Source organism: Dipodomys merriami, unplaced genomic scaffold (assembly GCF_024711535.1).
Source record: "Dipodomys merriami isolate MVZ:Mamm:240054 unplaced genomic scaffold, mDipMer1.0.p SCAF_14, whole genome shotgun sequence".
In the NCBI taxonomy this organism is placed as follows: Eukaryota; Metazoa; Chordata; class Mammalia; order Rodentia; family Heteromyidae; genus Dipodomys; species Dipodomys merriami.
In genome coordinates, this window is record NW_027202715.1 from 10,140,654 (window position 1) to 10,155,431 (window position 14,778).

At 36.8% G+C, this 14,778-nt stretch overlaps 1 protein-coding gene across 12 annotated transcripts in view; it reads left to right on the forward strand.

Moving 5' to 3' along the window:
* Nrg3 (neuregulin 3) overlaps positions 1–14,778 on the forward strand; it is a 1,039,983-nt gene that overhangs the window by 899,770 nt on the left and 125,435 nt on the right. For 8 of the 12 annotated variants that reach the window (XM_070020737.1, XM_070020731.1, XM_070020739.1 and 5 more), the window contains exon 4: positions 9,492–9,518. In XM_070020737.1, the coding sequence (XP_069876838.1) occupies positions 9,492–9,518 (27 nt within the window). The remainder of the gene's footprint in view (positions 1–9,491; positions 9,519–14,778) is intronic. The other 4 variants (XM_070020734.1, XM_070020742.1, XM_070020743.1 and 1 more) reach the window with 1 other exon arrangement.

Below are 14,778 nucleotides of genomic sequence, written 5' to 3' on the forward strand. Positions count from 1 at the left end.
CGAGAGATTCTACAACAGAATGTTTCTATGGAGATTCTGTGTGTGAGGGGGAGAGGGAGGTGAAAAGATGCTTTTGAAGTCTGTTTACTTAAAATGACAAAGATGCTTTTGAGGTCTGGTTACCTAAAATCTATATCAATTACACCAATCAATACAGATCATCAGACTGTCTCTGGGCTAGGCAGAGCTTGAGATTTGGAGAGGAAATCTAGACCAGTTCCATTTACATTACTATGTGAGACGTGGAGAAAGCAAGTTCTGTGGATGAAGGCCACATGACTTAATGAACACGAAGCCATCTCTTATTTTTGAGCAAATTAGCTTGCTGCTCTGAATCTCCCTTATCTGTGAAGAGCTCCCTCTGATAAGGGTGGTATCAAGACCAAAGCGAATGTCATATGGGACTCTCAGTATCTCTCTGATGAATGATAAATTCAAGGAACAGTATTAGGACTATTTGTTTGCCTTGCTCATGTCTAAGTAATATATAATTATGATTTTTCAAAGTTCATGGTGCAAACCTTGTGGTATCAGTGGAAATATTGAAAAAGTTATCATGCTAATAGGATGCCTAACACAGTGATCATTTCTCTCTCCAACCATTTAGAAAATTTCAAACATATAGAAAGTTCTCAAGAATAGACAAGAGGTTAGTAGAGGGTAAGAGCTTCAAACTTCCTTGATTCAATTGAATTCCCCACTAATTATTAGATAATGGCTTCCTCTATTATTTCTAATAAAGGAGCTGCCTTTGATTTCTCTACACTGCTTAGAATAATCCAGCTACTTTGGGAAGAAACCATTATCAAGAGAAAGCTCTGCCGGTTTAATTGCCATTTCTTTATTTCTATTAAATATAGGAGGCTTACCTTAGTCCTTATTAACTACTTAATGGATTTACAAAGCACGTAGCAAAAAAGAATTTTCCTGTGCATTTAAATGAAACAAATAACATTCTCAGCTGATTATCCACTCAGGGGGGAAAAAGTTCCATCCTATTGCTACATTTAAGTCTGCGAAAGTAATAAATTAATCCATTAGTGAGCCCAAATGTATCTTCTGTTGTCATTATCAACTATTCCCAGGTGCTCCTGGGTTTCCTAGTACAAATTAATGTGACTTTTATATTTGGTAATAGAAGTATGCAGCGCAAGGATCATAAACTATGAAACTATTCCCATACTACTGCTTTTCACAAAACCAGAATAACATTAAATATTAAATTAAGATTTTTTCAATGGTAGAGTGTGCTATCATGCCAAAAAACCAAGCAATGAAATGCAATGAAGAGTAAAAAAAAAAAGGCACACACACAGTACCCACATTTTCTTCCGGGTTTACCCCATTTTATGCCCCATGTTAACAACATACTATCCAATGGTATGCAACTAAGATACAAGGACTTCAGAAAACGTTGTCTGGTTCAGACACTCATTGTCCATCTATGTGTACATTCAATGAACAAAAAGTGCTTTGAGCAATCAGGAAACGTACTTCAGAAGGGCAGGAAATCCCCAGATAGGTGACTATGAGAGAAAATTGCCTTTTAAAGCAATGTACAGATGCTACTGGGGACATAGTTGAGTGTGAGCTGAGTCATGAAAGATTAGAACAATTAACAACACATTCAACATCCAGAGCCCTCAAAATGCTGTGTGTGTGTGTGTGTGTGTGTGTGTGTGTGTGTGTGTGTGTGTGTGTGTGTGTGTGTGTGTGTGTGTGTGTGTGTGTGTGTGTGTGTGTGTGTGTGTGTGTGTGTGTGTGTGTGTGTGTGTGTGTGTGTGTGTAGAGGATGCAGAGGATGAGAACATGATTGTCCTGGGGAGTGGGAATAAAGATGTTGTGAAGGGTTTTCTCTATAGTTTTAGTGCCACTCCACGCTTCTTTTTTATTTTTTCAAAACACATCAAAATAAGAACTTTTCATATGAAGCCACTTGTCTGAAGGCTTGATTTGACAGAGATGTTCGCATATAAAAAGACAACTCCTTGAGGAGTCTCCCATGTACCTGTAGGTGACTCACAATTCAGTAAGAAATAAACTCTGTGACTGTGTCCATGTGTGTGGTAGGAAGGAGAGACAGACAGAAGAGAAAGACAGACAAAGACAGGAAGGAAAGAGGCAGATAATCTGGAACATTATGGTTATGGCTTAAGAGAAAGTATTAGTACGACCTTGAAATTGTAGTTTATGAGTCACAAGAAAACACCACAAAGCATATCTGCAATGAGACAGAAAAGTTGGTGAGAAAAGATTCAGTGAACATTTACTTATCATATGCTTGCTATTTGAAAGTTACAACAGGAAGTGGAGAAGGCCGGGTGAGAAGTTCATTAGTTATGATACAGATGCACTGCTACAAGTTATAATTCAAAGTAGAATAATTCTGCTTGCAAGAGATTCCATTATCATTCATAGAAATGTGGAGCTGATAGCATTAGTTCAGAAAGCCAGAGCTGCAGGAGGAATAAAAGATGGTCCCTGAGTTCAAGCCACAGTAATGGCACACATTCACAAGGAAGAAAAAAAGAGTCCGCTTCTGTGGTAGACTACAGTGATTGAACAGTGAGGAAAAGCCTCCAAACCTTCTATCCTGACAAATTAGCAATCTACAAGTGTGACCTTCAGTTGTTTCCACCTGATTTTTTCACCTGTATATGAAGCATATATAGTTGTATATATTATATTGTATGTTATATATTGCATCATATATAATATATTTGATATAGGTATTGTTTTCCTCTATTTTATATAATAGATAATAAATATTTAATATATAATATATTGTGTATTTAAATTGCAATACTTAATACATATTATATATTATTTAACTATAGATAATTTTATTATCTTTAAGTAGTTGTACAAAGGGGGTTCAATCGAACATGTCAGTTCATGAATTCTATATATCTTGGCCTAAGGGACCCCTTCCATCATTCCCCATCTCTCCCAGCCCCATCCCTCAGCTACCTTGTTCCTATGTGCATCGAGTATTACGACTGCATTCACCCATCATTCCTTTCTCCAAGTGTTAAATGCCAATCCATACTGCTACTACATTATAAGCTAATGTTGTAAATTGCAAGCAAAATAATGTACATGCAAATTTCAATGGGCAGCACATGGGTAAGAAAGAAAGATGGTAAAACTGGAGAAGTGGGGTGAATGTCAGGAGCTGTACAACCTATGTGTTTATCTGTACAAGTTCTCCATCGTAGTGATAGAAAGAAAACAAAACAAATCAGTATTATTTATTTTAATACTTTTTTATTGTAAAAATACTGTACAGAAGGGTTACAGTTACATGAGCAAAGTAATGAGTACATTTCCTATCAAGCATTGCAGCCTCCTCCTTTGTTAAAGTATTCTCCCTATACAATGGTGACTCTTAACAAATTCTTTAGCCAAAGGAGAAATTCGTGTTAGAGCTAAACTTAGCACTCCAGGATATTTTCCCTGGGAAATAATCCTATAAACTATTTAGACAAGATTGCTGTTTGAAGACTAGACTAAGCCAATGGCCCTTCAGGAGCTGCAGTTGAAGTTGGGTTGGCTTTTTTGTTTGTTCATTTTTGCTTTTTGTTTTCAGTGGTTTTAATTGTAACATAAACAAACAAAGTTATCTGTCCCATACATATATAACCAATGTCTTTTGGGTTCTGATTATTGAGCACTTAGGAAAAAAATCAGTGTCTTTTAACTAGGGATTGATATGTGATAAATTATTTTTCATAGGGTGATTATGAATTTCTTTTTTGATAATTTTTTATTATCTTAAGGTAGTGGATGAAGGAGTTACAACTCAACATGTCAGCTTATGAGTGCAGTTCATCTTGATCAATGTCACCCAAATCCAGTTTTGACAATGCATCTTGGGAAGCACAGAGCTTATCTTGAGTTTTATAGCATCAGCATTCCCTGGTCTCTGTGGCTGACTGCTTCTCTCTCAACACAAATGAACATTCCTGTTTAGAAAAGGAGAGGAGAACATGAATCAAAATCTCTGTGTTCAACAGGAATGAGACATAGAGTTTAGGGAAAGAAAAAGAAAAGAGGCCACATCCTATACTGAGACCCAGGAAAAATGAAAATGGGGCTGTGTGTTTTACTGGAGCGTGCTTTTGCTTTCTCTGTGATTGATAGCCCGTCTCCTGAGATGCTGGTCACAGTAATAGTGTCATGGTCCCCTCCCAACAGTAGAAAAGGCTGTCCCCATGCTCCTCTGACTTGGGCACAAGATACAGGGTGAGTTTTAATTTCAAGCTGATTTGCAGTTTATTTTACAGGGGTAGAAGTGAGACTAGAAGAACTAGAATAAAAATTAGGTAGGACCAGCTTTAGAAAATACCGAGTAAAGTTTCAAGTTCAATTTGTTTTTTTTAGCAAAGTGATTTATATTTAATTTCCCAACTTTATACTTGGGCATGTATAAATTCTCAAGTCAAGTGTACATATGCTGATAAAAAAGTCAACAAAATGACATGTTTAGCAAGGTAGCAATAATTTAGTCAGGAAACATAGGAGTTAGAATATGGCATATATTTGTATTCTAACCTTTGACTAAGTCATTAGAAAAAGGGTACATTGAGAATAACTCGCTCTCCATTTAAGACACATGTTATGAGATGGAACATAGGACCGGGTAAAGGATTTCTCTTCCTTCCTCTCCAGGAATGTGCTCCCATCCTGGACAGCTCCTGGTCCTTCGCACTTGTGAGACCCGTGGGACTTTGGGATCCTTGGGATCTCAGATCAGAAGGCTCAGGCCTGCTTTGCCCTGTTCCCCAGGGCCATGTTCTCTTTGGAACTACCTTCTGACTGTCTCATTAATTAGTTGCACGGGGTCTCCATGACAACGCGGCCTGTTTCTATCATGTTGGAAAATGCTGAATCCTCCACCCGAGCAGGAGAGTCTCTACCAAGCTCTTCCTGAGTGGCTGTGGGAATCCTTCCAAGGGCAGAATCTGTTGAACTTTAAGCCAGTGTTCTAATGTTATCAAACCCAGATCCATACATTCATATCCTACATTGGTCCATCTCCTGTGGAATAGAGGTGAAAACCATCACCCACTCTGGGGAAATTTAGGTAGCCCTGCTTTGCACATCAGCATACAACAACAAAGGTTTGAAACACTCTTCAGGTTTTGAACTGTGGGCACTATGAAGCATGTGTGAGCTTTCAATTTCATTTAGATTGGAAATAAGTTCCAGAATATTGGAATCAAGAATAAGCGCAACACAGTGACTGTAATTACAATAATAAAGGTTGATTGAAAATCTCTAGCTTTTAAGCATTCTTTCCATAGTGGGGAGAAAAAAAGGTAAAATGAGGTTAGGTGATGCTTATGCAAATTGAATTTGCTATTCCATGAGGTCTACCTATTTCAAGATATTATGGTGTCTACTAAAAATACATACAACTTGGGATCAAAAAAGAAATAGGGGAAACGCATGAGCCTTGTATTTCTCATTCTAATATTTCTTGTTCAGGCCGACCTTACAGAATATTCTTATCTCTATAGTCAAATACTTTACTCCTAAAGCTTTAAAAATGTTTCAGTTTCATCGTAGAGCTGCTGGTTTTGCTAAGTATATTTACAATTGTAAATAAGTTTAAGATTAGTTTGTTTAGTGTTAGCATGTGTTTGGACAATTTTTTTTTATCACTTGCTGTTCATATAAATAACTAGATGAGCCCCATCAAGAAGATTTTTCCTTGGTAACCAATGAAGAAATATTCCTGACTTGCCAATGTGGTTCCTTAGAGAACAGGAGCAGTTGTCTTCCTTCTGGATTCTTCACCTAAACAGCTTCTATTCAGCACTTGAGCAATAAAGGAGGGGCAAGCCAGTAAATAAGTGGTACTTCAACAGGGCCTGAGGATACTTAAAAACAACTTGTTTTCTTAAATGGATTAAATAATCCCTCCCTGAAGATCTCATTACCTGATGATTTTGTAAAAAAATAAAAAATAAAAAAATAGCTATTTCTTCCTAGGGAAGACACAGGTAAACTCTGAGTGTGACCAAAGGCTGAGTCCAACTGCATAAGGCTTGATTGGATCTCACTGTGAACAATGTGCCTTGAGGCTAGTAAGTTTAGTCCATGGCACTCTTATCTCCTATGTATAAATGGTAATAATAGAAGTCTTATGAGCTGGTGTTAGAACATAGTTAAAACAGTTCAGTTCCTGGTGCTTGGTAAATGTTCAGTAAATGTTAGCCGAAGGATATGAAAATACTCTAAACACTCTAAGTTCATTGAGGTTTGAAAAACTGGAAATGATACATCAAATGCCTTGGATATAAGGAGGAAAAGGAATGGGTTTTGATTAAGATATATTCCTCTTTCACTCCTGATCTGTCCAATTCTTTACATATAGATTTGTGTTTATGCACATGCATGTGCATGTGTGCATGCATGCACATTGATCCTGAATTCAAGGCCAGGGCACTGTCCCTGAGTTTTCATGTTTTAGGCTAGATTTCTACTAATTGATCCAGAGCTCCATTTTTGACATTTTTTGATGTTTAATAAGAGATCAGAGTCTCATGGGCTTCCTACTGAGGCTAGCTTGGAACCACAATCTTCAGATCTCAGCCTCCTGAGTAGCTAGGATTACAAGCATGAGCTATCAGTGCCCAGCAGCACGCTGATTTTTGAGTGACTGAATAAATGAACTCATTAATTGAGGAATTCTCACTTTATTTGGCATATGGTTTTCCATAGGCCTGAATGGCTTTGAGAAACATCCAGTAATGGGTTATGAAAAATAATGTGATTTATGTTTTGGGTACAATTCAAAGAACAAAATTAATTGCTTTTCTGTCATCTTTATAAATTTCCATTGGTCCTTTGGTGTAAAGCAAAGCCTGTCAATGTCTTTAGGCTTAATGGTGTTAATCACGGTGCTTAATATTTAATAAAGTAATGAGGTGTGTGTGTGTGTGTGTGTGTGTGTGTGTGTGTGTGTGTGTGTGTGTGTGTGTGTGTGTGCATGTACACACATTAAAGAGAGGGACAGAAACTTTTTATATAAGGTCTAATTCGTGTGCGTGTGTGTGTTTGTGTGTGTGTGTGCACATACACACCAATCCTGGGACTTGAACTCAAGGCCTGAGTGGTGCTATCCCTAACTTCTGTGCTCAAAGCTAGCACTCTACTACTTGAGCCACGGATCCACTTCCAGATTCATACTGAGTTATTGGAGATAAGTCTAATGAACTTAATTACCTGGGCTGGCTTCGAACTATAATCCTTCAATCTAAGAATCCTGAGTAGCTAGGACAACAAGCATGAGCCACCAGCTCCTGTCTAAGATCTAACTTTTCATTTGTATATTTGGGGAGGTTTTGCTCATGAATGAGCCATTATGAACACAAGTAAATGATTTCCCTTTAATATCTCAGAATATTAATGAAATGTACTTTTAGATTTTGAAAAGTACAACTTCAATAATCTGGTGTAACTTTTATTTTGAAAATATATGTATCTTTTTTATCTGCTAAAGATTTCTACTTATACGTTATAGCTTTTTAAATACTTTTCAGTTCTAATTTCTTCCTCTGTTACTGGTTATTGATTGATTGTAAAGTGTTCGGATTGTCCTCTTATTTAACAAGCCCCTCTATTCATTTACTAGCACAGGGTACAGAGTTGCCAACCTGGATTCTTCGTATTCCCTGTGAATCACAGAGTTAAATGAATGAAGGTCATAGAACATGGAAGAGTGCAGAATGGCCAGGGTTTCTATACCTGCCATCAAAACAGACTAGAGGCAGTCAGTTTCCAGCCAGCTCAGTTCTCCCACTACATTCTTGTCCCATCAAGCTAAAGATAATGCCTTTCTGACTTTTGCAGTTATGTCACTGAACATCTGTGGCCCACTACATACTGCTCCCTGATACCATACAATTTCCTTCCTGAAATAAAACAAATTATTTGTTTCCCCTCATTGATCATTTTGTGATTGGTAATCTCATGCCAAATTTTGTTTTTAGATACTACAATATCTATGATTTTAGTTGCATGCAGTCACAAAGTTTTCTATGTATAGAAGAACATAAATATGGTCTTCTCAATTCTTCCCAAGGCCTACCTCAGTGTGTTATAACTTCTGTCCCTCCCAGGAACAGGCATGTGATTCCTAGTCTCTGCTACCAATATAACCTCTCTGCTTTCTTGTTATAGAACTAACCACAAAGAACAAGCAAAGCTTTCTTTCTGTGGCTTCCCACTGATTTTTCACCTTTCTGAAAATAAGAATCCTGTCTTTTCATGAAGATGTGCCAGAAAGCTATCATAATACATATTAGCACAGGGAAAATAAAAAAAAATAGAACATGAACAAGAGCCTGGGGGCTAGGCTGATTAGCTAGGATTACAAGCACAAGCCAGGGCTCTGAGCTCATGCCTATAATCCTAGCCAATCAGGAGGCTGAGATCTGAGAATTGTTGTTCAAAGCTAGCTCAAGCAGAAAAGTCCCTGTGAGACTTATCTCCAATTAACCTCTCAGAAACCGGAAGTGGTGCTGTGGCTCAGGTCTTCAGCAAAAAGCTCAGGGACAGCGTGCAGGCTGTGAATTCAAGCCCCAGGACTGGGAAAATTGGGGGTGGTGAAAGAAAGAGGAATTTGTTCTTTTTAGAAGCCGCTAGCTACTGCCCAAGGTCACTTAGAGCAGACATAAGTACATCCACCTGCATTTCAGAATAGGATGGTCTGCAAAGTTCATCAGGTGGCAATGCCACGAGCACTAGATTTGCACCTTTGATCTGCCTGAGGTTTTAGGTGCTATATAAGACTTTTAGTGTTTCCAATACAATTTTCTCACATAACAAATTAAATGAAGGAAGCCTAATATCATTGCTTTCCTTTGAATATAAAGAGCACCTGGCCAGGCCCGCTGGTAATCCCTTTAGTGTTTTGGCATTCTTATATTTGGTACACTTCATTTATGCATTATTAATCCATCTAAAATTTTGAAGTATAGTTCAAGGCTTTAAGAAAATACTGACCAGGTGAAAGCATTTTACTGTGCATCATCCATGAGCTGTATTTCTTATGCATACTTGATTTACATTGATTTTGGTACCCTGTATCTTGTGTACAGGTTTATCTGATTTGGGGAAGGGAAGGGGAATTACAAAATGGTGAGACAAAGGACAAAGGGTGACCCATTGAAAAATCAATACTCACAAAACAGTATGTTGGAAATGATCTTTACAATTTGTAGGGGAGGAGAGTCAAGGGAAGGGAAAGGGGGAGAAAAAATGAGGGAGGGGTAGCAGACTACAAGAAATGTACTCATTACTATACATATGTAAGTGTAAACCTTCTATATGTCACCTTGACAATAAAATTAAATTAAAAATTAAACTTGAGATAGATTTCTTGTGCTGGAAGACTAGTCTTAGAAGCATCATTGCCTTATGTTTTTTTTCTAACCTTTTTCTTTTTCTATTTCCTTCTTTCCATGCTAACTTTGCTATAGCAGACCACTTGGGAATTGAATTCATGGGTAAGTCAAAACAATTTTCTCCTTAAATATCTCAGAAACACTACAATATAAAACATATTGTTCTCCTTCTCCATCTGATTATAATTGAAATGTCTCATTATCAGATGCTATTGGTAGTAAAAAAAAGGTTTTAGTCCATTTTTCACTAAATAATAGCTGAAAATTAAAAACAACACCATATTTGGAAAGCAATTTTATGTTCAGTGCAATCCTGCAAAAGTCAGATTTGGCTCTTGGCTTTGGTTGTTTCCTTTAAATCTCAATTTTCTTATCCATAAAATAAGGATAATAATAGTTCCAAATTACTGCACATATAAATTGTTTAGCACCCTGTCTGCAACACTTCAAACACTTAATAAATGGTAGAACGCTGATTTTTAAATGTCAGTTTCATTATTTCTGCTGTAATTCTTTTCTTCCCTTTATAGAAGAATGGTTGTGGAGGCATTTGGGTATTTATCCATCTTCATTTGGAGTACGGCTTGTAAACAATTCCATTTACAAATTTAAAATATTTCTTCTTAAAGTGTTTGCAGTGCATGGCACATTTTTAAAAGCATCAGGATGCCTTCAGTGCATTATTTGCTTTATTTGTATGAAACTGCACTAATTAGAGATAATACTCCTAGTCTTTATTACAAATTAAATGATAGAGAAAGCATTCTGTGATGTTCTGAATTCATCACAGTGCAGGGATGAATACATAGGCAGGAGATAAATGGACCAAAATTGAGAAATTTGAATCCCAATTCTTCATACTCTGCCTTGTGGGCTTTTGTTGAACTTCAGATTTCTTTTTTCCTTAATGGGATGTGGAAGTGAATACTTGCTTGATATGTGTCCCTGTTACTTGTGATAATACTTATATGTTTATTTGCCTTTATTTAACCAATCACATATTCACTCAGTAAATATTTATCAAATCACTACAAGGGATGGATACATGCAAAATTCTAGAAAAAATAATTGCAAAATGGAATACAGACATTCACTTTATTAAGCTCACAGTTAATAATCAGGTAATAAAACTTCCATGAAATTTCTAGAATCTTAAGATATCTTCTAAGCAAGAGGACATTAGCATGGATTAGTGTGAAGTTATACAATATGGAGAAATGCTGATAGGTATAAAGGAGGTAATATCACAGGTACAGGTGTTTAAGATGGATTGCTGCTGGAGACTGTAAGAGGGAAGATTTGTAAGGATGACTGAAAGCTTTTTGTTTGCACATTAAGATGACACATGGGTCACTTCCAAAGAAAGAATCCTGACAGAAGAACAGATTTATTGGGAATATTTATTATATTGGGAGGGGAGGTTGAATTTAGAGTGACTTGGAAATTTTGAGAGAAGGTGTCAAGTTGATTGCTGTATAGCTAGAAGTGTTGAGAGCTAGAGCATTTACTAGCATATGATAAGGCAATGAGTATTGTTGAATGTTATTATTCATGATTGCTCTGTTTTACATTATATGGCAGATGTCTCAGTGCCTCCAGGTTTGGGGTTTTGCTAGGTAGAAATATTTGAAAATTAGAAAAGAAATGAAATTCAGGATATGAACTAAATAAAGCAGCATGGAATGTAAGGTAGGTATGGAAGGAAGTGAAGAAAATGTAAAAGCAATTAATAGTCTTTATGAAAGTATGTGAAGGAAAGCCAAGTGCTGGGTACTCATACATATCTATAATCCTAACTACTTGGGAGAGTGCAATCTGAGGATCATGGTTCAAAGCCAGCCCAGGCAGACAAAAACAAAAGACTTATCCAGCAAGAATTTTATCCATTAAGAATTTGGAAGTAGAAATGTGATTCAAGCAACAGAGCTCCAGCTGTAAACAAACAACTAAGTGAAAGTATGAGGGCCTGAGTTCATGCACCAGTGTTGCCTCCTTAGAAAAAAATACAAAGAAAAAGAAAATAGTGAAGAATGGAAATAAAAAAGGAAGTACTTGACATAGTTGTTGGCATGAATAAGCAATTATAGTCAGATGGAATATTGGTTGGTAATGACCTTTAAGGACAAGTGACAGGAGATGAAAATTTGTCAAAGGACATTTAGGGGAGTGAGTACACTAAACTAGAGAGGAAATTCATTTGAAATTAGAGGCCAAGAATTTGAGAGGACATGGTTTGGAATAGGTTGCCTAAATAGATACACAGTTATTCATGATTATATTAAGATTGGAGTAGAGAGAAAAAAGTATTCGTCATATGTCTTAATTTCTAATAAATGAGTTTCACAGATGGGAACATAAAGGGCTTATTATATATAAGTAAGGGTAATAGCAATTAAATACAAAATAAAGTCCACACTATTATAATAGCTTAGACAGCATAGCAATTGGTTTTCTTCAGTTTTGTTTCTTCCCAAGGTAGAATTAGTTTTCACTCCAGTAGTGGAGTCATTTTTCACCTGTCATGAATTGGTGACCAAGACTTCTTCTGTCTTGTGTTTTTAATATCACCTACATTTCTCTCATCTGCCTATGTAGCTAGCATATATATTAACATAACCCAGTCAATGCATGTTTTCTTCTAAGGGACTTAATCCTAAAAGATGTCCCCTCATTTTATATCTGTTTTTAGCTAGACCTAAAATTCTGTAGTCACACCTGAGTGCAAAAAGTCTGAGAGCCACAGATCATGATTTGGATTCAGTTTGGACAGGAAAGTTCTTGAGATGCTTTTCTCCAATAAATCACCAAAAATCCAGAAACAGAGCTATAGCTCAAGTGGTGGAGTTCCAGACTTGTTTTATAAAGCTAAGGGACAGCACATAGGCCCTGAGTTCAAGCCCTAATACTAGCATATACACACGCAAGCACAAAAAAGAAAGGCTGGGGGATAGAATTTTAGTGGCTCTAAAAGAAAAGAAAACCTAAGGGTTTAGTAATCCTTACCATCTAAAAAACTGCCATAAAATTTCAAGGAATTTGATTTTCCACAAGGAACAAGAGGAAGAGTTATCTTCAGGAAAAGAGAGCCCTGTCTTTGAGGGTAAGAAAATAGAATTTCAGGAAATTGGACTTTTCAGACATGATTCAAGGTTCAGTTGCAATAGAAGGGGAAAAAAGGAGTCAGAATAGAGATTGGAATGTGAAGGAGGTGAGAAGTGGAAAAGTAATCTCTTGAGGCAAGGAGAAAATTGAAGGAAGAAGAGAAGAAAGTGACTTATGGACTACAGATTACAGACAAATATGGACATGGTTTGTGCATTAAAGTATAAATTGTTGAGAACGCAAGCAGTTTGCACTGTCTTCATTCACTGATGTGAGCAAAGGATTGGTGATATGGAAGTGTGAATATCAGTAGTAATTTTGAGCAAAACTGGCACTAGATTTCACAGCCAGAGAAATTCACCCCATCGGGCATTAAAGAAGGAAGGAAAATGGAGACTCCCATAACTGTTGAGTAGAATGTCCACAAAACCAGAAATATCAACATAGCTGGTGATAGAGCTGAATAGATTCGAATACTACAAAAAGTGTGGTCAGGGTTATGGCTAACGTAGTATTATTTATTACTATGGGAAGAAATAACCTATTCTTGCCTGTGGTGGTACTGACAGCATACCATATTGTAAAACCAAAATAAGTATCCAGAGGTCCATGTTAGAACTCATTTAGTAGAATGTTGTTACTGGTCCAGGAAAAGTAATAGGTTATTGTGTAGGTCATCTAGATGACTCTCCTGACAAAGGTTATAGTGTGGCTTACAGACGTTATAGTCAAATTATAGATCTAAAAACTGATGGAGAATGAGTTCCCAGTGTGTAATTCTTTGACTCCAGCAATAGCTGTTGCCTTGGAGAGATTGGGGTCAAAGCAAGTGCACAGTTTATATGTGATAATGGCAGCTGATAACGGATTATTTGGAATGGTGAATAGATTTATTGCATTAATGGTATACTCTGTCCACTGGACACATTAATTTATTCCTGCAGATTGTTCTTTCTGAATATGTAAAACATTACTTTTATATTTTGTTTGTGATTATGGAATCTATTAGAGTAAGATCCTTTCTATTGAAAGTCTTATCATACCAAGTATATCATGTATACAATCAGGCTCAAGTGGTAGAGTGCTAGCCTTGAGCAGAAAAAACTCAGGGACAGCAACAAGTTCAAGCCCAAGGACCAGCACACAAAAAGAACAAAGAAAGGTTTATTTTGGTGTTGAATATTTTACCTGGCAACCCTAGTTCAAGGGCTATAAGCTAAATAAAGGATATTTTTATAATGTCTTATTCTTGTCTCATACCACAGTTCCCATGAAGACTGAATTTGAGTTAAAATTGTGTTGATGGCTAAAAGATAAGCAGGATAAATGAGGCAAAAGCAGAAAACTTTGGAACCCAAATGTGCTGTGTATCTCAAGGGGGAGCTCTGCTTGTTACATGATGCAAATTAAGCAAAAACAATACTAAGCTGTTCTCAAATGATCTCTTAGCAACGACGGTTTTTAACAAGGCAAATGCTGCCTTGTAAGCTCATTGGTTCCAAGCATGATGGGTCCTGCTGTCAGAGCAATTGATTAAATACTTTAATGCCAAGTACTTACTGTGAGTGAAATAGATTAACACCTCAGATATGGATACTTCAAAAAACAAATGGTAGCTTGCTGCCTTAGTTTATCAGCTTTTGAGAAAGAAAGTAGCATTTAACTTACTGGAAGATGCAGTTCAAGACTACATTAATGAAGCAATAACAGCTGTGCCTTTTTCTGTTCACTACCCATTTATTTCCCTATTACATTCAGGCTGCAAACATCAGTCAGAAACATGGTTTTATGTGAATATGGGGTCTTTTGTTACTACAAGAGAAGTTTAGGTGTTTATGTTCTATAGTTTTATAGTAGAATCATAGTTGTGGTTTGAAAACTCTATTTTTCTAGGGGAAAGTTATGGTACAGTGTACTATGATAGAAAATATGTGTTCTTTAAAGCCAGGATAATACCTTTCTAATCTAGAGACCACTTTCTTTATTTGTGAGACATAAGTTTCTTGTCTGCTTTTGTAGCTGTCTGTCTATTGATGTAGACCAGTATGTACCTCTTAAGATTCACTGGCCTAAAGCTTGCTAATACAACGTATCATCCAGGGATTTCAGTATATGCCAGTAATGTCCTTTATTTCTTCCCGTGTTATGGTATATTGTCCTGATAGATTACTGATAGTGCATGTGTTTGTGTGTATGTGTGTGTATGTGTGTGTGTTTGTGTACAAGTACATCATTGACAGAATGAACTGGCCATGTGCTT